Consider the following 26,294-nt stretch of genomic DNA (forward strand, 5'->3'; position numbering starts at 1 on the left):
CAGTCAAATTTTCAGCGCTCATTACTCTATTATTTGAAATAAATATGTATGTACTAAGTAAACTGTATGACATCAGTAGGTAATCAAATATTTATTTGATTTATATATTTAGTAACGCATTTGTTAAATTGTACCTAGTATTTTAGGTTGTAGCTATGGCATGCAAATTATTTGTAATTTTGTTTTATTGACTGACTTAAAGTAAATGTATATTAGTGGTAAATGATCCTTGTATTAAAAATAATGTATAGTATAATATCGTATGCTGAAAAATTATTGTTAAGAAATTCGTTAGTCAGCTAGTTTTAAAATCTATTCATATATTTATGTACCTACCTACTGACTTTTTATTGAATGAAATTATTAAAGCTTTGATATTAGGTACATACCAGTAAGTACAAAAAAATATTTCAATATAAATTATATTAGGTATTTATACCCACAAATTCTTGAAATCTCAAATAACAATTATATTTCTTATCCCTATATGTATTTCAATATTGTTGATAGAATACATTTGTATATTGTTACCGTATATTAGTGGTTTTATTTAATTTAGTATTTAATTGTAATATAACAATGTTTGTTTACATTGCAATATTTTTTATTTCAGTTATGCGTGTTAATCACATTTACATGCAATTGGTTTTTTAATGTGTGAATTTGATTCATAATTTCTTTTTTCATATTTTGATATTAGATAATTAAAAATTTATTCAATTAGGTATATAGGAATTTTTGTTTAAATTAAATTAATAATATTTATTGTATTTTTAGTCCACCTAAATTATAAATACATTATAAAACACAGATACCTTCTAAACTTATACTAACTCATAGATATTGTATAATTTATTTGAAATTAAATAATTTCTTAATCATTAGGTATTGAATAAGTTTGATTAATATATTTAGTTTATTTCATACATTTTATAGCTAAACATAATGATATTAAGTTATATAATATATTGACAAACAATTAAGTGCACGAAATCCAATATTGTGCGACCCTTTTTAAAATTGCATCTAGTACCTAATTTAGTGTAAATTATCGTATTTTTATAAAAGCAAAAAGATGGGCAAATTAGTATACAACTCTGCTTTACATTAGGTGCCATTGAAATGAATATATTAAATTTGAGTTCAATTATATTATATCATTGTATAATGGGTATGAAAAATGATTCAGAGCGAAAACAGTCTGTCAGTCTATATATTACTATGTATTGTATAAGATATTTAATATTTATATTGCTATTCAAGTAATTTATTTTACTATTATTAACACGGTTGGTTGAATCTATTTTTGTCCACAACGTTGTATTTGAAAATGTCATTATGCGTATAAAATATAATATTATATCCATTAAATGTTTTAAGAAGTGTTTCTTCAGAAATGCCAATAACCCTGGTAGTTGAGGCGTATAAAAAAAAAAAAATAATGACAAAAAAATGTTATAAGTAGAGTGAATAATATTTTTAAATTACAAAATAATAACTAAAATCATAATTTTTCGTCAAAATAGATATCTAATTTTGTTCAAATTTAAACTTTAATGTCTATAAGAATAACTGTGCTTGTATATTTTCAGATTATTTGATTACAGTATGAACTACATTATTCATGCATAATACAGTCATACAGATTATAGTCTTGTTGGTCACATATTAACTTTATTTGTTAAAAAAATTACATTTGAAAGTCTCATTATGTGTATAAAATATAATAGTACAGTCTAAAATTTTCATATACCTACGAAAAATATTTTAAAATTACAATGAAATGACAAAAAATCGTTATTCTTTGTTGCAATATGTAATTTCGTTCAAAAATGGTGTTCATGTATAATTTTACATTTTTTGGTTACAGAATTACATAAATACTCTCGCAGAACCTTGCTGTAAATTTTCAATCCTTAACTATATAAGTTGAACATTTTATACATTTTTAACTACAAAATCATTTTAAAATTTAAAATTTAAAATTTGATAAATTATATCAAAATTTTAACTTTGAATAATTATAAATTGTGCCTTTGTTTTTTAAATATTTTTCAACTGCTATTATATAAATATCTCAGGAGTTATATATCAGAGTTATACTTCTATTCAATGTTTACCATTTTGACCAAAAAAAAAATTTTTATCGACATTTATAAAAAAAATCTAAAAAAGTTGAAAGTTAAAATTCAGTAAACTGCAGCTCAAACAAGTAAAAATATTTTGGTAATTTTATCAAGTATAGGAAATAAATAATGATAAAATTTGGTGTAAGTTTTAAGTATCTACAGTTATTTGTTTTTGAACTACATTAAAATAGGAAAATCTTTCAATGAACTTCTCTCTTCAACTTCAAACGCTAATAAAAATTGAATTTGATTTTCCAGTATTAATTTTTTTTTGATAAACTGATGAGGAATCTACAATAAATTTTTCAAAATTTAAATTAAAAAAAAAACATTTTTATCATGTGATATATATTTGATGAAAATTATAAATAATTATGTTTATAGTTTTTGAAAAACAACTTAATAAGAATGAGTAAGAGAATTTGTAAATGTACGGGTTAAAATCCAATGTCTAACTTCAAACTTTCGTAAAAAAATTATTTGACTTTCTGGTAAATTTTTCTTTTTTGCTAAATGTTTGAAAACTTAAGGTACATTTTGTAATACATTTTTAATGATTAAAATAGATAATTATTTATGATTTTCTAACTCAAAATAATTTGAAAAATATATAAAACACACACACACACACACACATCTTTGTAATATCAATACATTTATCGATTAAATTTATCGAATTACGAGGATCTTTGCACCTACAATATTTTACAGATTTGTTTAACCAAGTGAAAACATTTTTCAGCAACATTTTTAGAAAAAAAAAAATATCTAAGGCATTTCTAAGATCTAAAAATTTGATTTGATGTTCACTATGTACTGTAATATATGCTTTCCAGGATAAGTCAAGTTTTAAAACAATCCCTGTACAAAAAATGACGAGTGTGAAATATTAAAACGAACAATGAGAGCATGTTTGTAGTCTTCGTGATCAGTTCTTTTAGAATTGTAATGAAGTTACAAAAAACACGGTGTATTATTTAAATAAAATTGAAATCGGTTGGAATAATGATGATGGACCTAAATAAAATTGTGTTATTTTGAAACATATTACATTTAATTTTCGTTAAGAATTATAAATCTGATTGAATAATTTAAAATAATGTAGAAGATTAAATCTTATATTTCATATTGTTTAAAAACCTAAAAGCTTTTCCAGTCTTAAATTAAAGTCAATGTTAGTGGATGAACGTTACATTGAAATAATATAATTTGATATTAAAACCATAATAATATGATCTGATGATATTAATTTTTTGTCAATTTATGCGCTATACGATCTATAATAACGTGTTGAAACGTATTGAGTACTAAGTTTAATGATAAAATACCAGTAGATTCCCTATTTAATAATCAGAATTAAATGAGTTACAGTTGAAATATAAGCTGTAATAAAATAAGCTTGTATTTCACATTCGTTTGAATTGACAAATTATAGTTTTTACTATTACAACCAAATATAAAAAATAATGAAAATTAAATATTTACATAATCTTTTATCATTATTTAATGATATTTGATGGTTATTAATAATTAATATGATCTCATTTATTATGAATTATTGTTGCTTCTTTGAATGTTAGTATCAATGTCTCTAGATACTATATTTGGGGATCTTAGACATACATAGAAGAATAAACCTAAGTTTATTCAAATGTTAGGTACCTTGTCAATACCTACTACGTCAGTTAATATTTGGTCTTACATGCCCAAAACGATAAAAATACAGGATATAAAATATGATGAACTAAAAAATAATAAAATAATATTAATAGCTACTACTCAATAGGAAAAATGAATATGGATTATGTTTATAACTGAGTTATAAGTTATATGGATATTCGAATGTATTCATATCCACCCTCAAAATGTAAACATGGTATCAAATCATAACAGTGACGTATTTAGGAATTAATCATGGGGGGTTCAGCAGAGTTACTGAATCATAAATTGTTCTTAGAGAAATTACCTAGTATAAACAATAAAATATGATAAAGTGCTTAGTTTATACATAAATAAATAAATAAATAAATAAATAAAAATGTAATTAAATATGAGACGTTTGACAACTTTATAATTTTAAATGTGCTTGATGAAAAATATAATAGTTTTGTTCAAACTCGACAAGATGAGTTTTATTAGCTTAAAAAAGATCAATGACAGATTTTAGACTTAATTACTTCAAACCCTACAAATGAATAGGTACTTCTAACGAATAAAATTAGGATGTACAATATTCTTATTTCCTTAAATGTTAAAATGTTATAGATATTTTTTTCTATCGAGTAAGAAAAATACTAATTTAATGCTATGAATTACATTTTTAGCGGCCAGATTGTGCTTATTTTTCAGTACACTGAAATTATCAAATCATTTTTGAATAACAAAAATCTACGTATATATTATCCTTAGGTATCTATATACTATATGTAAAATAATAGGCGTGTTTTATGTTCCAGTTTTTTGGAGAGACATTTGAATAATTCCACGACTTTTTTCACTGAGTTGTTGCTAATACCCATTTACCATTTTTTGGTCTATTGAAGAGAGGGTAGGGGAGGGCCTATGATACACACTGTATTTCACAGCGCCACTCGCTTGTACACATTAAACATTTTTTACTTTAAAATTAAGGTTAATTAATTTGCGCACGATGAAAACCTATGTAACAATTTACCTAAGTTAAATTTCTTAAGTCAAATATCAGTACAAATTATCGAATATTTTCTATACCAATATAAGTTTATCGTAAAATAATAACAATTGTTTATGTAAATTATATCATTTTGGATTTTATGTACTTTTAGTAGGTATACATAGTTTCACAGTGAATGAGTAAACAACATGTTATTGATCAACACGTTGGTGATTGTTTAGTATGTTGTATCGTTAGTCGTAAATATTGCTAAAACCCAGGTGTGTCGAGTATAATTTTTAGTGTTTTTCGTCACTGATAGCTACAAAATGTATTTATATGAGCAATCGAGTTCTGTTTTTTTAACAAACGAGTCGTGAAAAATTAAATGTGCGCAAACGTGTCGTAGCCGTATGTCAATGTTCCATTTTTTCGGTGAGGCATCTGAATAATTCCATTCATCTTTTTCGTTGTTGCAAATACCCCCTCCTCTTCCTGATGTCATAGTTGCATCTTTTTTCTCATATTTGTCTAGGGAAGGCCACATCGTATTTAATTTTTCTACTTTTCTGACGAACCTTATGTTGAATAATTTCATGAATCCTTCACTCCCTTTCAGTGTCACTCGTTCTCTTTTTTTCATTTTTGAAATGTGGTGTTTGATAACATTATTGTATTTGAATGTTCCGATTTTTTCAGTTGAATAATTCTACTATTTTTTTTAACAAAATAGTTCCAAACAGATCCCGGATTTCATAGCATTATCATTTTCCCAATATTTCAGGGGAATGTTGGGGAGGGCAGAGATTGTATTTTAATGTATACAACATGTTTTAGTTATTAATTTGAACAATTGCACAATTTCAATTTTTTTTCTCGCAAGTGAAGTCGGGTTATTCAGCTAGTATTAGTATTATATCCACATAAAATATCAAATAAGTATATTAATTAAACACGTGAAAGTATTATTCGAATTTTCATGAATTCGTTTGACCAATATATCATCAATTATTTAGTTAACTTATCTACCTACCTACCTATGTAATGAAACATTGAATTTATATATATGTAAATAAGTTTATCTTATATATTCCAAGCTTGAGTATTTATACTATTTAAAAATGAGAAGGTAGTTTTGACCGTTAAAAAACCAATGATAGGTATACCTCAAATTTCGAATCCCTCCATATTATTTTTAAATTTTTTATTATATTTCGCATAACACACCACTAGTACTCAACATTATTACGTACGACAGTACACAAATTATTTATGAAGTGAAAAACTATTCTAATATTTCTAACAGTCGAACACTTGCCTGTTATACAGATAATTAGGAACGCCATTCTTCTTTCATTTTTTGAATGATCCCCTTTCTTATAAAATGTGTTTTTTATTGAATACTAAGATTGAACTATTGAAGTATCTATAGATATACCATTAACAGAGCGTTATGATAAGTCCTTTTATGTATACATAAATATGTAGACATCTTTTCTTTTTTAAATGATGGTTGGCAGTCGAGCAAAATGTAATATCTTCATTCATAATTAAATTATATATTTTGTCATAATTTAACAGCACGAATTCATTTGTTATACCTATTTTGAGATTTAAATATATAATATCAATTTTATTCGTCTATTTGCCCAATTTTCGTGTTTTTGGATAATACATTTTTAAAGAGACGTATTTAATGATTATTAAATGTGCACATAGAACTGAATTATGGGGTAATGTTAAGAAAATAATAAGTTAACGATATTTTTTCATGATAATATTTTTTACATAGGTTTGCCGGCGTGTTGTATAGGCAATTTTGGTATAGCTACGTGTAGGTGGCTTTTGAACAATAACTCGCTCCGTTATTATTAAATAATTTTAATATGGGAATATTTTGTGGTGATTATGTCATAATCGCAGATTTTAAACAGTGTGAGTTGAAGCGACGGTTTTATAGTAAAATCACTAATATAACTTAGCATCAGATTTTAGAGATTTATCGAAGACATTAATTTATTGTAAAATTAAGATTAAATGGTGCAAGGTTTTTTTTTATTTTTAAAATACGTTCTCGTTATTTTATTTTCGGTTGATTTTATAAATCACTTACATTTTTAAATTATATATATGGCATGTGTTACTACTATATTACGGCCGTAATGGTCAATGTGAACCGTGAATAAAAGAATTAACGATTATACTATTATTACCTATTTAAATATAGAAAATTTAAACAGTATGATTTTCCAAGACAGATGTATTTATTCACATTCTAGTTTTTGGAATTTGTAAGTTTACTTAAAATCTATTTTTTAAATATTTTTTTTTGGAATTTAAGGACATAGCGATCAAACTGTAATTTAATTTATGTTTTATTTTAATTTTATAAACCTGTTGTTATTAACTATAATTAGTTTTAAATTACTTTTGTTGATTAATATCCATACTAAATGGGAAACCTGTGAATATCTACCTAGGTCTGAATAAGTACGCCCTTATCTGGTTATGTTTGGCCAACGGTTGACGTGTTAAACCGTCAAAAATAGTTGTATCAACTATCAAGACTCATTTTGCACGGAATTTCGTCGCAGTACCATAACACTTCACACAATTGCAAAACTGCGATGCGAATACAGTTTGGTGGAGAGCCGTTGAGAATCGGACTGCACGACGGACGCTGAGTAACAGTCGGTGGTCACCGCGGTTTTCCTTTAAATGTATGTTCACATCTCAAACCGTTGTGTTATGTTCCATATAGTATTCATTTCGTGAGTAACAAAATAACGGTAACAAGTAACCCATACCGTTTGAATAATATATTTATAGTTTCTGAGATTCTTGAGAGTCTAATAGTCTATTGTTTAGACTGACCGATGGTCAGCGATGGAAAATATCGTGGTTACCTGTTTGGGAACATCGCGAAAACCGCAATATGTCTCGACTGCTGTATAAAGTCGGCGACTGTAGAGGTCCACATTATAACACACTCTATATTGACTAGAGTATAACTGTGATGTTATTCTGGTTGGTAGGTTTGTTGGTTGGTTGAGTTGCCAGCTTCCAGAGAATTACTAGACAACTGAGTTGAGGGTGGAGCGTCAAGGTATTTGCGAGTCCAAATATACTAAAACAGTACGTAAATTAAAAACTAAACAAAAAAACTCACTCAACATTTCTATCACATATGTGACTGCCTCAATTGATTTTAAAAGCACAAATACAGTTTTTTTTAAATTTTGTTGTCTCCGAGTGGACCGGGCTTAAGGTTCATATCATACGTCATCTATGATATTCATGTTATCTAAAACTAACTGAATTCATACATTATCACAATAAAAAGTATATAAAATAATTAAATTTAATAGTTATATCTTTTAAATAAAATTGTCAGATCCAATGTAAATCTTGATAAAATAGTAAATTGTCTTATTCGCGGTCCGTCAATTTTTACATATATCATGCATATTGCATAACATAGAAATCAATAAATGTGTGATTTAAGTGTAAAGCATAAACTTAAGTGGTGATGAGCGTATCTAAAAACTCAAAAGGTAAATGTGTTTGAAAAAAGAATTATTATCGGAACCTTGAAAGAGTCCCTTTGTTTAAAAAAATAAACATGCAGTAATTGTGCAGTCCCTAATGTATAAACGATAATAATTACCAAAAGCCAATGTCTTATAAATTATTATACACTATATAATATAATATAGGTGTTACTAAATTAGCATACGTAAATTTTATCTTCGAAATCAAAATTTTAGTAAATTACTTTTATACTAAACGTTTACATCTACAACAGCGTGTTTACATGCATAATTGCATAATGTAATAAATTATATCAATATTAAAATACACGAAAAACCATTTGAGAGTGAGCATGGATAATATAATAAGTACTTTTATAGTATTTATTTTTAAATATTTGTATTAAAAACTTGATTAAATCGCACATAATAGGTAATTAGGTTTAAATGATATTGTATTTCAATTTTTATCATTTTTATTATTTATAAAATATAATAATAGAATTTTTCTTCATAATTTAATTAAAAACTCAATACGTTTACTGTTTTCAATTCACGTATCCTGTAACACAGGGACAGGGTGTTAAACGTCAAAAACACCTCCGGGCCACTATTCGCATGTATTTTCTGGGCTAAAATTACCCCTGTAAGGACTCGGGTCCTTTTGTGACTTAGCTCAAGTCTTATTGCATTAGTCATATTACAAAACAGCTAGATAAGTTATTATAGTCGAAATCATAATTATTAATTTATAATATAATATATTAATCTATATAAAACAAAAATATAGATATAAATATATAATAGCTACATTAAATTAAAAATATAGTTATTGAATGTTGATATTATAATATCTCACAGCGGCTCCGTTTATAAACAATATAGGTACAATTGTGGTTTATTTATATTTTAGTTTTCATTGTAGTTTTTTCTATATGTTATTTATAATTATTTATTCATATAAAACCAATAACATGCATTTTTATATAGCACGATTTTTCCGAATATGGAATCTTTTATTGTATTTGTGTCGTCGACTTAAGACGTAATGTTTGAGTATTCATGACTTGGTCTTGGTTTCAAAAAAATGTATGGGTCTCCTTAATTGACTTTTCCCCTTAGGCGAGAAATGGACAGTCCATTGCTGCTGTAACATATAAACAATACCTATATATAGTAGATGTTGTATGTATTATTTCCAGTATTTGGAAGGAACGAGTTCCAAAAGGAACGAATTCCATTTTATGAAAAAAGAACGAGAAAATTAACGAGTTCTTTTTTTTCAAAGAAAATAATAACATTTTTCATTCTTTTCGAGTTAAAATATACACAGATATGTAAATAATTTTAATTTAAGTTTTTTTTCTTAGTGTGCATATAGGCAACTAGTGATCGTTATCAAGTATCGAAGTTAATCGCATGATATAATATTAATTTATACCGTTTAAAAAATAATAAAACAAACAAAGAAAACAAAGAAAACTATATTCAATTTTATATTCTAAAAATTAAATAGTAAATTATAAATGTACTTGTGGGTATGTACCTATAAGTATAATCAAAAAGTTAAGTACCTAAGTATAAATATGAAAAAAAAAAACATTGATGATTGAATAAGAATTTTTTTTTACTTGGAACTAAAAAAGGAACGACAAAAGAAAGAACTCTTTTTTTTTAAAGAACGATTAACGAAACGAATTCACTTTTATAAAGAACTTGCCAAACACTGAATTTATTTTATAGATACAAATATAGAGCCTATTATTTTATACAATAAAGTATATACAATTTCACGTTAACATTAATTCTTACATACATGTGACTTAATTGGATTATAGAACCCATTCTATAAATAATAAATACTACAAACTGATGTTCCGTAGATAATTTGTCACATATAAAATATATATAAATATAATGCATCAAAATATTTTGAAATTGAATGAATTGTTATGCTAGAACTCATTGATATTCAATGACATTTTAATCCTCGTCTAGATAATTTATTCGTTTTAACGAAGGCTAATACATTTCAATGAAAAAATGATATTACAATGAATGATCAATATCACTAGAAGATCAATATATTGTAATTTACGAGACATGTTGATTCATTTGGAGAACTTTTGATATTTTAATCGATTATTTTTTAATATAAAAATAATTCCCTTTGGTTTTGGTGAAAATGGGTATAGAAGTTATTGTCTCTATATTTTCTCCCACGTTTAAAACACATACGTAGTAATAAGCAGAACAATTAATTATTAGGAAATAACCAATATAATAACTATAAAACAGGTGTCTTATACATAATATAAAACAAAAATTAAAATGTCATTAAATACATACTTTTCATAAAAATATATATATATAAATTTAATGGAAAAATAAGCTTATATAATTATAATTAGATATCTATATGTATTTTGTATGTTATATTGCAGTTGTTGTCAAAACCAAATGTACAACTAATAATTGTTAAAAGTAAATTATAATTTTATGTTTTCAATAACTAAAAATTGAAATGATTTATTATGAATTTAATATCCCTGAGACTATCTGGAAATTGTAGGCTGTACATAACAATAGTTTCTGTACTTTGGGCAGTCAATGATTAAATTATGTTCTGATATAAGAATATTGGATACATCATAGATAATCATGAGTGTAATTTTTTGTTCAAAATACTTAGTAAATCTAATTCTTAATTTAATTAGGTTTGTAATTTTTCTATTTGATTGGTTAGGCTATCATTAGATATTTATTTTTTGCTGACCTTATAATTTATTAAATGTATTTAATAGTTTTACCAATGCATTACACATTTTGTATTAATGAGATTTATTTGGTATGTTTGGAATTATATTTTTTTATGATGTTAGTTTATTATTATAATATAATATATAATATCTGTTAGTCACTGCATGTTATTGTAGTAATGTTGTCTGAGTTTACATCTTTCGTTATTAACGTTAAAAAAATTGTTACATAGAAACAACAGTAAATTCAGGGATGACTTTGTCTGGGAAACTTCAAATCAAAATAGCATTATCAAAAACCATAAATCTGTACATAACTCTTCTAATAATCTTTTTATAAAGTAAAAATATTCATACACGATGTGTTTACAAGTAGGTAAAATAAGAATAAAATTTAATAGTATAGAATTTACTTTGTTGGACTTAATTTATGATATTTATATTGTGATACATGTATATTGTATACTATTAATGAGTTTAAAAAGATATTACATGTCAATGAAACATTTTATTCAAATAAATTGTGTTCTTTTGTTACTTGAAAATATTATTTCATTTTTTATAAAAAGATTTGGAGAAATCAAAAGCTTACAAACGTTAAATATTTTGTGTGAGCAACAAATTGACGGTCAAAGATTGTGTTATATCTCTATAATGTGTATTGTGTAAACTGTACAATTAAGTTTTGAGGGGGGTATTCCTTTTCGGTTATAGCGTGATTACCGAGAGAAAAATTGTAGATCCACTGTGAACATATAAATATATACTGTCTACTTGAGTATGTTTTAATACCTCTAATATATAAATAAATAACTACAATTTGTTTGTTTTTAATTATTATATATGTCGATGATTTTAATCTGCGAGTAGGTATATAGCAAATACAAACTATTGGTAGAGAATGAATTAAAAATCACTACTTGATGCCTGTCAATTTTTTTCAGGATAAACAGTTGAAAATACATTACAGTAATTCTTGATAAATTTGGACGGCAGTACTTATTTAGAAATGGATTTTTTTTTTAAATTAAATAATTTCAAATTTTTATCGACTTTAACTGATGAGGGAAATCTGCCAATTTAGTATAGAAACATTATTGAATATAAACTTTCATCGTTGTTATAAAGGTAGGAATGTTTAAAAGTTAAAAACTATAGTTTTTATTGAATTTAAAATATAAATATAATACCTGTACCACATAGTTAAAGGAATAGTTAAGAAACAAAATAATTGAGTACTTACTATTGTTCACTGAACTTATATAGGCTAGATATTATATTATATTATAGCTAAGTAATGCAAACACGTAGATTTTGTATACCAGATAAAATTGAAACTTAAGTGTTCATATAAAATAGGTAATAACATCAAGTGGTGTTTTATCGTGCTTTAAAGTGACTGAACTCTAAAATGTTATGGTTGAAATGTATAAAAAAAATTGTTACAACACTGCTTCACAATAAAATAACTTGTTGTACACAATTATATTTTACAGCATAAATATACGAACCCGTAATTTGTAAATGTATTAACTTGTAATATATGTGACCTTAATACACTACTTAATTACAGTACTTAAACTGTCAATGCATTTTGTAGTTAGAAAAATGCATTAATTCATTGATCACAGTTAATTACAACTTAAAACAAGATAAGAAATATAATAAATATTAATAAAAGGTATTATTAATAGCCAATAGGATATGAAGCCATTTATACAGGAATTTGTAATTTTCTAAGTATATTATTTAAGATTCTTTCTATTTATGTTGATAAATATTGTGTGCTCGGCCACCGGTCGATCAAAAAGTTTTTCATAGTTAAAAGTTTATACAATTTTCAATTTGATGAACTAAAACTTTAACATTTAATATCGTATAAGATTCCAAGATTCCTCCTATATTTTTCTTCAAGAGACCTAAAAAATCTTAAAATCGATATATTTCCAATTTTTTTTTACAGAATTTAAAATTTAAAATTTTTACGTTTGGATATTAAGTTGGATATTCAAACGAACAGTAATGATTTTAGTTAATTTAGTTTACCATACAAAACGGAATTTTCGAAATATTTAGATTAATTATAATTTATATATGCTATTTTTACCAGGAACCCATTTTACTTCATAAGACCATTCTATAAGGTACGTTACTCTTAATATTTAATAACGGTATTTTTATAGGCCCATAACAACTACTAATATTATTTTAAATAATATTAAAATAATTATTATTACATAATATATGTGATTTTTTTAGCAAAAGTTAGCTTAGCCTGCCGTATGGCAAATAGGAAAAAAAATTGATAAGCTATATTATAATATATGTATTTATAAATTATTGAGCTACTAGACCGTCTCTGCTCAGTATCGTTTTTCACCGTAGGGGTATAATGATTTATCATTGAATTCAAATTTAACACATCCATTACAGTTTACAGTTACTTAATGAATGGAGTGGAACAATTAACAACTTCTATATAGCAGAGCAACTTCCTCGGTTTGTTTTCTATTATATGAGCTTACTCCTATAAATGTTAAATAATTTTATTTAATCAACTGTTAATCCAATATATGATTATTTAAAATAAATAAAAATGTTTAGCTGCCATTAAGTCATTTGAAGTTATAATAAATGACGAGGAGATGGAATAAAAATAAAAATATTACGATTCGTGTTAAATAAAAAAATATAATATAAGTTGTTCAAAAATAACAACAAATTACAAATATTTACCTACAGAATATTTGTCGATTAACTGGCTGTATAATAATGGATATTTATACTTATATATTAATTTTTTTATTTAGAACTCTGTACAACTATTATAGTTCGACAATTACACTTAATACAGGTGGTGTATATAAAATCTAGTAAATTAACTGTGGTTGATTATATATAGTTAATAGTTATATAATGAAAAATAATAATTATAATATTTAAAATATAGAGCAAAAAGGTAGCAAGACTTTAACAATATTATGATAATATTAACAGAAGAAAGAAAGAAAGAAGTTTGTTTTTATGACATAAATAAGAATACATTATCGATTTGAGTTAGAGAGTGGATAACGAAACCGGTTGTAGACGATTTAATACAGAGGTTAACAATAGAATTAATGGGTTGATCAATGTTTTAAAGTCTCCAAGGAACTTGTTTATATGATATTTATATTATTATACCTTTATAGGTACATCGTACATATTATATTTATATTAGACTACACGTATCATATTATTTATATTCTATACAAATGTTGACCACAATTGACTAATATTACTAGTTCAGTTAAACTTGTGCGAATTGTAGCTAGACACGCAACTTTCATGATAACTATAAGCGTACTATATTATAGAAATAATTGTTAAAGATTTAAATTAATTATTTAGCATAGATCTATGGTGCTTAAAATATTTTAATCACTGTACCATAATACTTTCAAAGTTATAATACGATTATGGATGAGATTTTGATACCTAAAAAGTTATTATTAGTTATAACTTACAAATTGGAAAATATTCTCGTTATAAATTATGGTTCTTTATTGATTTTTTTTTTATTATTTTAGGTCAAAATACTATATTAAACATACCAATACGTGACATTGTTATCACTTTTCAAACTAAAATATATAGGGCATAGGTATGGCTCGTTGTTGACACTCTCTAATTACAGTAGGTAATATAATATCTTAATATCTATATGTCATAAGATATCATTTTAAAAGTAGAATATCGAACCATGTTTAAATTCAACTGAAAATAATGGACTTCTAAATTTTTTCTATTCCTAGTTTGTTTATTTCTATAAATTATATAAAACGTACAAAGACCTTTTAGCAATGAGCTCTAAATGTCTAATGTTATGAAGGTACTTTGGTCTTTAGACTAAGGTTTATCTTATAATTAGTTATGTTTGTTGTAAGAAAATTTTTGTAAGGAACTGCTTTAATAATACATTTAAAGTATATAAAAAAAAGTTTAACAACAAATATTAATCAATTGATTTTAAATTTGAAAAGTCTATCAAACATTAAAAATGTAATAGTAAGTTTCTCATAAGTTTTTAACACTTGAATTTGAGAGTACATCTACAATAATTTTTGATGAGCTTTTAAGTAAGAATTATACAAAATTCTTAAGAATCACGAAAGTGTTCAAATTGTGTAGTAGTTAATTAAAGATTCGTACTAACTACCACCGCGGGCACAAGCGTGCTAATCGCGATCGATTATTACCAATGGCGAAGTAATCGCACACGAACCATTTTACATTATAACGTAACTTACTTACAACGCTTAACGAGACCGCCAAAAATGACGCTGCCTCGACCACCACATACAACTGAATCAAAACGGCATTTGTTCCTCGCACTTCTCGACAAGATCGAAAAACAAATCAAATCATTTAGTTCACGAAATCGCTACTTGACACTATCCAAGGCAGACATCGAGACTGAAACCAAGTTATTGATAGGTATTAATAAAATAGTTGGGTATGAGCAACTACCTCGAACAGAAGTAGCACCTAAGCGTCCTAAGCCCTACCTATAACACCAACGATCTATGTAAAGAACGCCACAAATTTTTAATAACAATTTTCCATTTAAGTCCACATCATCTCATTCTTAATAGTCCGGCCTAAAAACCAAATAACCTACAACATAGTAATGGATTACTTAAACGACATCAATGCAGACTTTCACTCCTTTCGACCCCCAATACATGGTAATTAAAAATCTCGATCGCTCTACAACCCTAACCGATATTTCAGATGTCCTGGCTAAATTAGGACATTCGGACACGCACGTAATTATAATATCAAAAAGAATCATCACCCTTTACCATTGTTTCACGCTGAACTGGCTATTAATAAAAATAAGCGAGAAATCTTTAGGATTAATATACTGTTCCGCTCTGCCATGGAGATCGAAAAAGCACACTCAAATCATTTGAGTCAAATGAAATAGTCCGCCAATATGACCATACCCAACAGCCTAGGTGGTTTAAATGGAGCAAAGGTCATTTAGCTGATAAGTACATCAAGGATCGTAGCCTCCCGGCTAGATGTGCTATATGTCCTGGTGAACTTACATCATTAGCATCATACAAAAGCTATATATTATACGAAAATTGACAGAATCCAAAATTAAAACTTCAAACTCCATAAGTCGTCACTTATCGACTTATCCAATATAACCTCGTCCGGTTCATCATAGCCAGCATAGAAGCCGCTCAGCCAACATCCAATACTTCCGATTCAATATCAAGAATTTTGAACAAATTCAAAACCTTATTAAACTCATAATCTCTACTTGTCGTTCTTTAAAACAAACTCACAACAAATTTCCCATAATAGTGATTAATTTAAAAATCAAATTTCTTATCCACAAACCTCATTACAACTATCATTATTAACATTTACTCTCCCTGAAATATTGTATTTTTGATATTGCATTGTAAACATTAGTATTATTTCAATTAATTATATAAATGGCATGCCCTATATTATATTAAATGTTATTAAACTTGTAAAAACATTATTTATTTGCTGAAACATTTTAAATTAAATAAATATATATATATATATATGAAAAAAAAATGATTATACAAGTCTAAAACGATTTATAAAAATAAAATTGAGTGTAATTTCATTTTATGAGTGTGAAGTTCATTTGGAAGATTTCCCGTCAACGATTTTTGTGGAGTAAGAAGTTAATCAATGGTAGAAATATGAAGCATTCCATTATTATTACTTAAGTTATAATTTTCTATATTTTACTTTTCAAAATAAGATAAGACTAATTTTAAGTTATCGATAGGTATTAAAGTTTTGAAGTTTTGATATTAATATTTGTTTTAAAGTGTTGATAACAATTTTTTAGGATTGGTCAATAACCCTTAAAAATATAATAATAGTTTCCTCATAAGTACAGTTCTTACTAAATCCCGAAAAAAATCCCCCCAAAAAAAATTAGTGTAGTTTTTTTATGGATATTTAGAGTTCAAATGTTGACAAAATTAAATATTTAAACAAAGAATAATGAATATTTTGTTGTAATTCAAAAATATTTGTGATTACTTGAAACGTTTAGCTTTTAGGCATATTGTTATGTTTTATTATATACAATGACATTTAAAAAATATATAGATTCATTTTAAGTCAATTTAACGTATAACACCTATCGTATTTAGTAAATTAAATATATAAATAAAAATATAAAATGAAATAAATTAGTGCAATTATAGCAATATGAATGTGTACAAAAATATACTCATCTATTACCTAATACAGGCCATATACTTAATACTCACTATACCATTCTTCTTTAGAAAAATTTCGTTTATTCATAATACACATATAAACAAAAAAAATGGCATCCCAGTCCTACAGTTAGTAAATTAATCAATGAATTAATATGTTGTTGTAGTAATAATCAATTAACAATATTTGGCGTATGTCGATAATTGTTGCACCTGTAATTGGTGAATAAATAACGTTTCTTTGAAGTTTTTTAATGTATAAAATCTACTTTTACTTATTTCACTATAAAATGAACATCATTTCGCACAATTATGAGGACTTGAGTTTTACGTAGTCCAGTTATTATTATTCTAAAGGCAACACTACGTGATATAGTAAATATTGTCAAATTAACTTTTATTATAGTTTGTTCATCAAATTGAGGTTGTCTATAGTGTAATTTATATTTTAACATGTATAATATAGGTTAATATAGTTATACGTGTTTTTAACACAAATATGCAATTAGATTACATTTTTTATGAATCAAAACATAGCTTTGGTCGACCCGAGGGAAATTACAGACAAACGTTACTGTATTCATGCAGATAGGCCGTTGTGCATATTATGAAAGTTTATGAAATAAGAAAATATTCACTTATCAGATATGCTGAAGCTAGACAGTCTTTTAAATCATTTTTAATAAGAAACATATTTTTAAATAATTTTGAATTACTATAAGTATACTTCTATTTCTTGTGGAGACAAAAATTAATTTTACAGATTCTATTCGAACTATTTGATGAAGTTTCATTGATTGAAAAAATTTGGTTTTTATTTTATACAGGGTGATCCAACAGGTATGCTCACCCCCTTTTTTCTTTAATAATGAAGTTTTTCAAAATCTGATTTTTGGAATCTTTAATGTTCTAGGTTAGGCCCACTTTTTTTCTTTAAATTATTTAGTGGCTAATTTTTTTAAGAATTTTAATGTAACGAAATCAAAATTTGAACTTGTGGTTTCCTAGTTATTGGACAATTTGTACTAAGGATAATAGTCAATAATAGGGATATGCTTATACAGTTTTACACATGGAATAAGAAAAATAACCAAATAAATCAAGAAGAATTTTACTTGCTATTTACCTAAGTGTTAGACTAAATAAATATAAAATGACGTATTATTTTATATTATGTATATATACTATAGATAACAACGTATACTGCAGTATAATCATATGCTTCTTCCCTATTATAAACTATATTATCCTTAGCACAAAATGTGTAATAACTAGAAAACTACTCGTTCGAATTTTGATTTCAGTATAACAAAATTCTCAACAAAATTGTCCACTAAATAATTTACAGTGAAACAGTGGGGTTTCCATTTGAAAAACAAAAGTTTGTATCGCCACAGGAGTACAGGACACTCCTTAAGTGGTACAAAAAATCTCAAGACTATGAAAATATGATCTTTGAATATATTTAAAGATTCCAAATATCGGATTTTGAAAAACTTCATTATTAAAGAAAAAAAGGGGTGAGCATACTTGTTGTATCACCCTGTGTAATGATACGCCATACGTGTTGGCTTTAGTTAAAATCAATTACACATGTGTTCATCATATTTTAGTAATTCAATATAAAATCAACATTACTTTTATGTCATACGTGTGTGCATATTACAGTTATAAATATATATTATTAATAATGAAAAACCTTTTTTTTTTACCTAAATAATTTCTTATTATACCTAAAATAATAATAAAATATCTTAATAGTAGAGAATAATGAAAATTAATTTCCTGACTATACGCTGAAGCATTATATTACGTGAAGAAGACCATGTTTTTATTTGAAAGTTCAGTACCATCACAGTTGTAATTTAAATATCTGAGTGATTTGTGACAAGAATAAAATTACAAAGTATACAAAAAAGAATTAAACTTTCGTTATTATAATAGTTATGGTTATTATTAACTATTTTAATGTAAAAATGGTACTTACAATAATCACAAAAAAAACATGTTAATTATATTTACGTATTAACTAATATCTGTACTCTATTTGGAAACACTTTTCAGGTGATGACATTTTTTTTTTTTAGTGTTCTTACGTTACATTGTGATTGATTTTTAATTCTATTTAGAACAACATAACATTAATGTGGTTAATTATATTATATTCAATAATATAGGTCATAGAAGTTTATATTGTCAATTATAAATTTAAAAAAAAATAACTAACTTGAAATGTTTAAACAAAATATATGTTGCCCGAATGCTGGAAATGTTTAATTTAAGTATATTTTGTTTCCATGGTATACTGCATTTAGTAATCATTAAAAATGTAAGAATGTTGACTTACACTTTAATATGTTTGTGACGATTTTGACATTTATAAAAAATTACTATGGAGTTGTATATATTCCTTTTCGAAAGTACTAAAAATGATCCTTATAATGTGTCCCCTTTCAAACATCATTTCATCCCATGATTGATTAAATAAATTAGAAACCTAGAGAGGGTAGATATTATCTATCTGTTTCGGATAATCTCGGACAAAACAAATAAAAGAAAAAATTATCAATGGAAAACCAATAAATCTAAATTTAATCCTTTAATGAATTCGTGGATTTTAAAGACTAGTTAATTGTAGTACTTTAATGTTGTAGAACAAGTTTGATTTACCTTAATTACTTTGAAAATGTTGACATGATTTTATTTTGAATTGCAATTTTGCTAGGTTAGCATCATGACCAATTCATTTTAACAATGATAGAAGCTGCATTTTATCGCTAATTTATTAATTGCTACAGAATGTATTTATATTAATATTCAGGTATTAATACTTTTTAAATTTCCGATATTGAAAAAATTCTTTTTTTTCGATGATCCTTTTTAATGGTGTAGACATTTTACCAACCCAAAAATATTAAGCAAGGTCACGTCATATAATATTATTGTGGGGGATGAGGTGACAGAGTGGTCTGATGCGTCCGCTGCGACGCAGCCGGTCGCGGTTCGATCCTCGGCAACCGGGCGGCATTTTTCTCCGGACAAGTCGCGGTGACCGGAGAACAAGTGCTGCCATCCCCCACCCCCGGGGCATGGCAGAAACCTACGGGTGCCCCATTCGAAATTCTGCCAAAAACAAACACACACGTGTTTACCCCTACCGTCCCAAAACCTACAATACAAATCCTACTACAGCTAAGGGCCTCAGTTGCCGAAGCTTAAGATCAATAAAAAAAAAATATTATTGTATTATTACATCAATATAAATTAATATTATTAAGATTCATATAGTTTGTTGTAATATCAAAGTTTTGTTTCATTAACTTAATATTATTACGTCATATTATTCACTGATAATTAAAAATAACTAAGAAATCACAAATAAAAATAAAATACAAACAAATTAAATTAAAATCTAATAACATAATTTTCTTAATAACGTTTACAAATTCAAATTTAAAAACAAACTTTTAACTATTTTAGTGCATTTCGATATTGAAAAAAAATTAAAAAATAATAAATAAAATAAATATTTCATAAAGTGAAGAAAAAAAAAATAGTAGTTAATACAATATTATTACCCCTTGTGCTAGCTATTTAAATTATTTTCCTATAATATTTTAGTTTTTAACCATTGTTTCTAGGCATCGAATATACAGTGATATATTTATATCGATTTCTGTTTTCACATTTTCGACTAGTTAAAATTTGAACATTATATTTAAGACTGAATTATTTAATATTTCATAAATATCAAAATATTAATTTAAATTTAAATAAGTGATGGAAATAATGGTTAAATTAATAATTAAGATATGCATAAAAACTAAAAAGAACCAATTGAATTCAAATCTAACAACAAAAAAAATATTTTCAGTTATTGGCATCATTTTGAGAATGACATATATTATAATACGTATTTCATATTAAAGTAATATTTAAGTACCTATAAAGCAATATGCATTTAGAAATCACCAACTCTACACAAAGACTGAGAATCGTATTGAAAATCCATCCTCAGTAAAATGCCTATTGAAATTGTTTTTTTCTTAGAACTTAGTAAGTACTTCAATTCTTTTACAGAAAAATGTTCTCAAAATAATTACATTTACCTTTATGACTATACTTCAAAATATACATTTTTAAAGATCATTTTAAAGCTTTGATAACGGAAAATGATGTTTAAGTGAACTCTAATGTTCAAACTTTAAACTCTCTAGTTACATTTTATTCTCGCACTTGGCTGTAAGTTCAATTTTCTTTTGATCTTTCCACTTATATTTGACGTAATATGTTTGATATCTATACTTCAATTATCATTTCGGAGTTCCGAATTTACGATAAGATTTTTCCACTGTCACTGTGATGGCAACTATATTATGTTTGCAGAGAATTGTGGTTTAACATTACTATTGTCCATTTCCATTGTTTAGTTATATTTTTTCTTTGTTACTATTTTGTTTTATTGTATTATATGAATTTTTAAAATTTAAAACAGCCAAGAAGATTTTGCATTAAAATAGTTTAACTTCCTAATATATATCACTATAGATCAGGGGTCTTGAACCTTTTCGTAAGAAAGAGCCATTTTTTCGAAAAATTACAAAACCATGATGTCCAGGGAGCAGCACAGGTTTGAACAAACTTTATTTTACTATTTTAGTTGTAGTTGTTAGTATAGACAATATATTATAGAATATTAGAATAAAGACAGTATTGCTATTACATTGAAAAATTGGTAGGCATTGAAAACATAATGATACGTCTTACATTCAGAAAATATAGAAAAACTTTGTTTCATTTATTTATTATTATTATTACTATTGTTTATACAAATATAATATTATTTAATTAAATACAATAACACACAAAAAAAACGTACCTACTTAATATTAGTGGGCATTTTCCAAAGAGCCACGTGTAGCTCCGGAGCCGCAGGTTCCCGACCCTTATAGATAGTTTGGAAAAATTAAGGAAAATTTAAACAATACCTAACCTTATTTGGTTAAAAAATATGACTATAATACATTGACAATGGTGATTTAAAAAATATTTTTAGTATATAACACCTTCCTTAGTATTCCAGCTTATCTTCAGTTATCAGACTTTTTAGTTTTTTCAATGGAGCTATGAGCTATGATTTTACAATAATTTAAATTAAATTCTCGATTCCGTAATTTTCTGTAATTGAAAAACGAATAACCGAAGATAGGTACTTAAAATATTCATAAAATATTAATTATTACCTATATCAACATTTTATAGACATGATATTATTTCAAAAATACTTTGACTGTTTTCGAATTTTGCTTATAATACTCATTGAATTTGTCTACGATTTATGTTGATAGAATCAATTTTTTACAAAAAAATAGGGTTTATATAATCCGCTATTTGATATAGAAGAGCTTAATAGTCGACCTCATATCATAATATTAAGTTTTGACAATATAACGAATCTAATAGTAGTGAGCTAAACTGACTAAATGTAACGCTAATATCGGTAAGAATTTCACGTCCATGAGAACTGTATGAAATTCAAAAATCTTGGTGAAAAAAAAAAGTTATTCGATTTTTAGGAGAATACTAGTAGTGTAAAATTTTCTAATTATTGTATGTTTATGATATGAAATATTTGTAATATGCATCTTATACGTCATCGAAAGCACTGTTGAAAAATTCCATATCACTATGTGTAAATATTATCTACAAGTGATAACAAACACTGCAATGTACCAACCATTTTTTTTTAGTATTAATAATTTTGATTCTAAGAAAATGTGGAATATTTTTTGTTGAGTTCAGTTGGCTTATATTAATATTTATTGTAAATTTTTTTTTCGGATGTTCATCGTCGTGACTCTTGTTTCAAAAAATTATTATTATAATTATCGTTTTTATTTTTATATTTTTTTTTCTGTTATCATCGCCATTGATTTATATATAGTATACTTTTTATTTTATTTGGTTTTCAGATTCCATTGATGGAGAATAAAATGAAATGGGATAGATCGAAGAAAAAGAAGTTCCCTGATATTGAAATTGAAATGAGTAATACACATTATAACGGCAATGATGAAAAAATAACGAAAGATGAAACGTCCATACAAATGATTCCATTGTGGTCTACTAAACAGAACATTGATACTCCAAATTTCGGAGTTAAGGAACAAAGTCTCATTATGCAAAGCGGAGATTCTGGGATCGAATCTGTACAGGTAATCACCTCAAATACTTGATACCATATGTTGAAAATATTTTAACAAAACTAGAATAAATTTAATTAAAAAGTGCAGTCAATCGTAGTGTAAACTACGTAAAATAATCTAAAATAGTACTTAAAATAATTGTATGTTATGAGCCCGCATTTTCAGAGGTGTATTAACAACCTCACAAATCTAGTCAAGAGTAATTTTTTGGAAAGTTGCTTGTATTGAATCAGTCTCCCCTTGCATAAGAATATCTGGAAATTAGTTTGATTCAATTTAAATTTGTAGGTCTAGCAATTGATATAGTGGTCGACACGTAAATACACATATGCGTATCTATTATAAGGATGTACCTACAGTGGCAGTGTACAAACCTTCCCACTTACAGTCTTATTGTCTTTCTCTCTCTATCCCTTTCTCTCTATTTACGCACGTTTGTCTCCTTCCAGGTGACTATTTAGAGAGAAAAGAGACTATATCATCGTTCTTGTACAGAAACTACTGCAAAGTTTAACTTATCTTTTGAATCATATAGTTTTAACTGTTGAAAACGAGTAAAGGCTGTTGTCAAACAAACCTAATGGATGTAAACTATAAGAAACAAAAAAATGTTATGTTATAATGTAGTATTTTACTATGTGTTTATTTAGGCAAGTCCAGCCCAAAAGGCGAATAAACCTTGCAGTTCATCCACAATTGATATGTACGACGTTCCGGGTCCATCGACATCAAGACGATTTAGTTCCGTTTATCTGCATCCCGATCGTGCACGTTTCAATTATCCCAGTCCAATTGCTTCTTGTTCTCGAGATCACAATGCAATCGAGGTAGTACATTTTTAGCTTAAAGAACTATTTAGTTAATATAAAAGATCGCAGTAGAATTCTTTCAGCACTTTATAAATAAGTTTTAATCGTCTAAATTTTACCATACCTACATACGAGTATTTCAAAATAGCGATGGTTGTCTGTAGAAACTGGAAATTGATAAATATTTAAGTTATTTGAGTTTTAATATTTAAAAAAATATCAGTATTTGGGTAACAGGAAGAAATATGAATCTCACAAAAAAATCCCAACAGTATGTCATTAGTACGTAAGTATCTATATCATGTTTAATCAAACAATTTAACCTCAATACACACATTTCACTTGCATACAACAGAAAACACTGAAAAAAAATTTTAATCTAAAATAATACGATACTTCTAAAATAATTGTGTATTCTTTGGTACCTAACTACACACACAAATAATATTGATTAAAATATTTCTTTTTATTCATGTGACATTTTTAAATTTATAAAACTTTAAAATTTGTGTAATTTGTTTGATCAGACATAGTTAATACAATATTACAATGTGTAAATTTTTGAAAATAATGTACTTTATAAATCATAGTTCAATATATTATTCGACACTGTCATTTTTTTTAAATAGGTAATCAAGAATAATGAACTATTATATTTCAGTATTTTTTCTTTGAAAAAACAAAGCAAAGTGAAACATGTTTTCTCATTAGAATTAAGGTTAAAGTAAATTTGTACCATCACAAAGTTTTTTAAACTGAATTATAGATTTCAAATTTGCGTGCCTATTCTTACCTATGGTACCTAACTATTATATATATCTAGTTATAAAGAATTTCGCATTAAAATATAGTAGATAAAATAGTAATGTACATTAACAATTCATCTTTTAAATCTGAGTTACAACTGCAGACTTCTGATTTTGTTTATGGGTCTATGCAGAATAATGCAAGTAGTACCTAATAGCTCATAAGTTTTGATAAAATTCGGTTATGGGATCATACAATAGAAAAATATAACTTTCTGATAGTTTGAATATTTCATTGTTGCATTTGTACAATATGTTGTAAAAAAAACACAGATATCAATATCTGTCTCTCTCTATTAGTCTCTCAATATTCCTGAATCAGCTGTATGGTTAATTAAATGAAATTATCACTTATTTATTATTTATAAAAAATTTTCAATCTGTTATCACAAACAAATTGAACAATTTATTTAGGAAAATGGAAAATGGAAATTAGAATTTATTCATAATGTATAATGCCAATGTTAGCTACAAATTTAATTATTTATAGATGTTATGAGTCTAAAGAATATTGAATAACTCGACATATTTTAGTATTTTAGATCAATATTGGGATATTTACGTATATTCTACTTCAAAAACTCATGTTATTTTAGCATGTTTGATCAACAGCATCAATTATTATTCTAATCATGTGTTTTTATATATCTTTTAATCTAAACAACAGTGGTATTTTCTAGAAATATGGGTCATCAACAAACGACATGATTAAAAATATTTAGTCATGCTAAGATCCATTCAATATACATACCTCTACTTATTTAAATAGAACAATTAAAAATTATAATACAATTAAAAAAACAATTATGTTATTATTAAAATAAGAAAACAAAATATCAATGATTATATTATAGTCATTAAACATTGAATGTTCGAAAACAAATTCGATTTTAATTACACTTTTATTTAGACTAAATTCCAGTAACATTTGCTATCATAATAAATTTATCATATCACTTCTAAAAACAAATAAACAACAAAGTATTTTTTTTTTACTGTGAAAATTTCTTTTTTTAATATTATGCAATCTATACGATAAGTAACTATGGTGGTACATTATAAATTGCATCAATAAATTATTTATTTATTAATTTCATAAATCGAAATTCCAGTTACGTTTTTAGAGGAGGATTATAAGAAATATAAAATGAGGCCATATT

At 25.9% G+C, this 26,294-nt stretch overlaps 1 protein-coding gene across 2 annotated transcripts in view; it reads left to right on the forward strand.

Annotated features, from left to right (window-relative positions):
• The window catches only part of LOC111035775, a 57,883-nt gene that overhangs the window by 14,069 nt on the left and 17,520 nt on the right, over positions 1–26,294 (forward strand). For both annotated transcript variants that reach the window (XM_022317541.1, XM_022317542.1), the window contains 2 exons: positions 23,286–23,528; positions 24,170–24,346. In XM_022317541.1, the coding sequence (XP_022173233.1) occupies positions 23,286–23,528; positions 24,170–24,346 (420 nt within the window). The remainder of the gene's footprint in view (positions 1–23,285; positions 23,529–24,169; positions 24,347–26,294) is intronic.

The sequence above is a fragment of the Myzus persicae genome, unplaced genomic scaffold (genome assembly GCF_001856785.1).
Source record: "Myzus persicae strain clone G006 unplaced genomic scaffold, MPER_G0061.0, whole genome shotgun sequence".
Taxonomy (NCBI): domain Eukaryota; kingdom Metazoa; phylum Arthropoda; class Insecta; order Hemiptera; family Aphididae; genus Myzus; species Myzus persicae.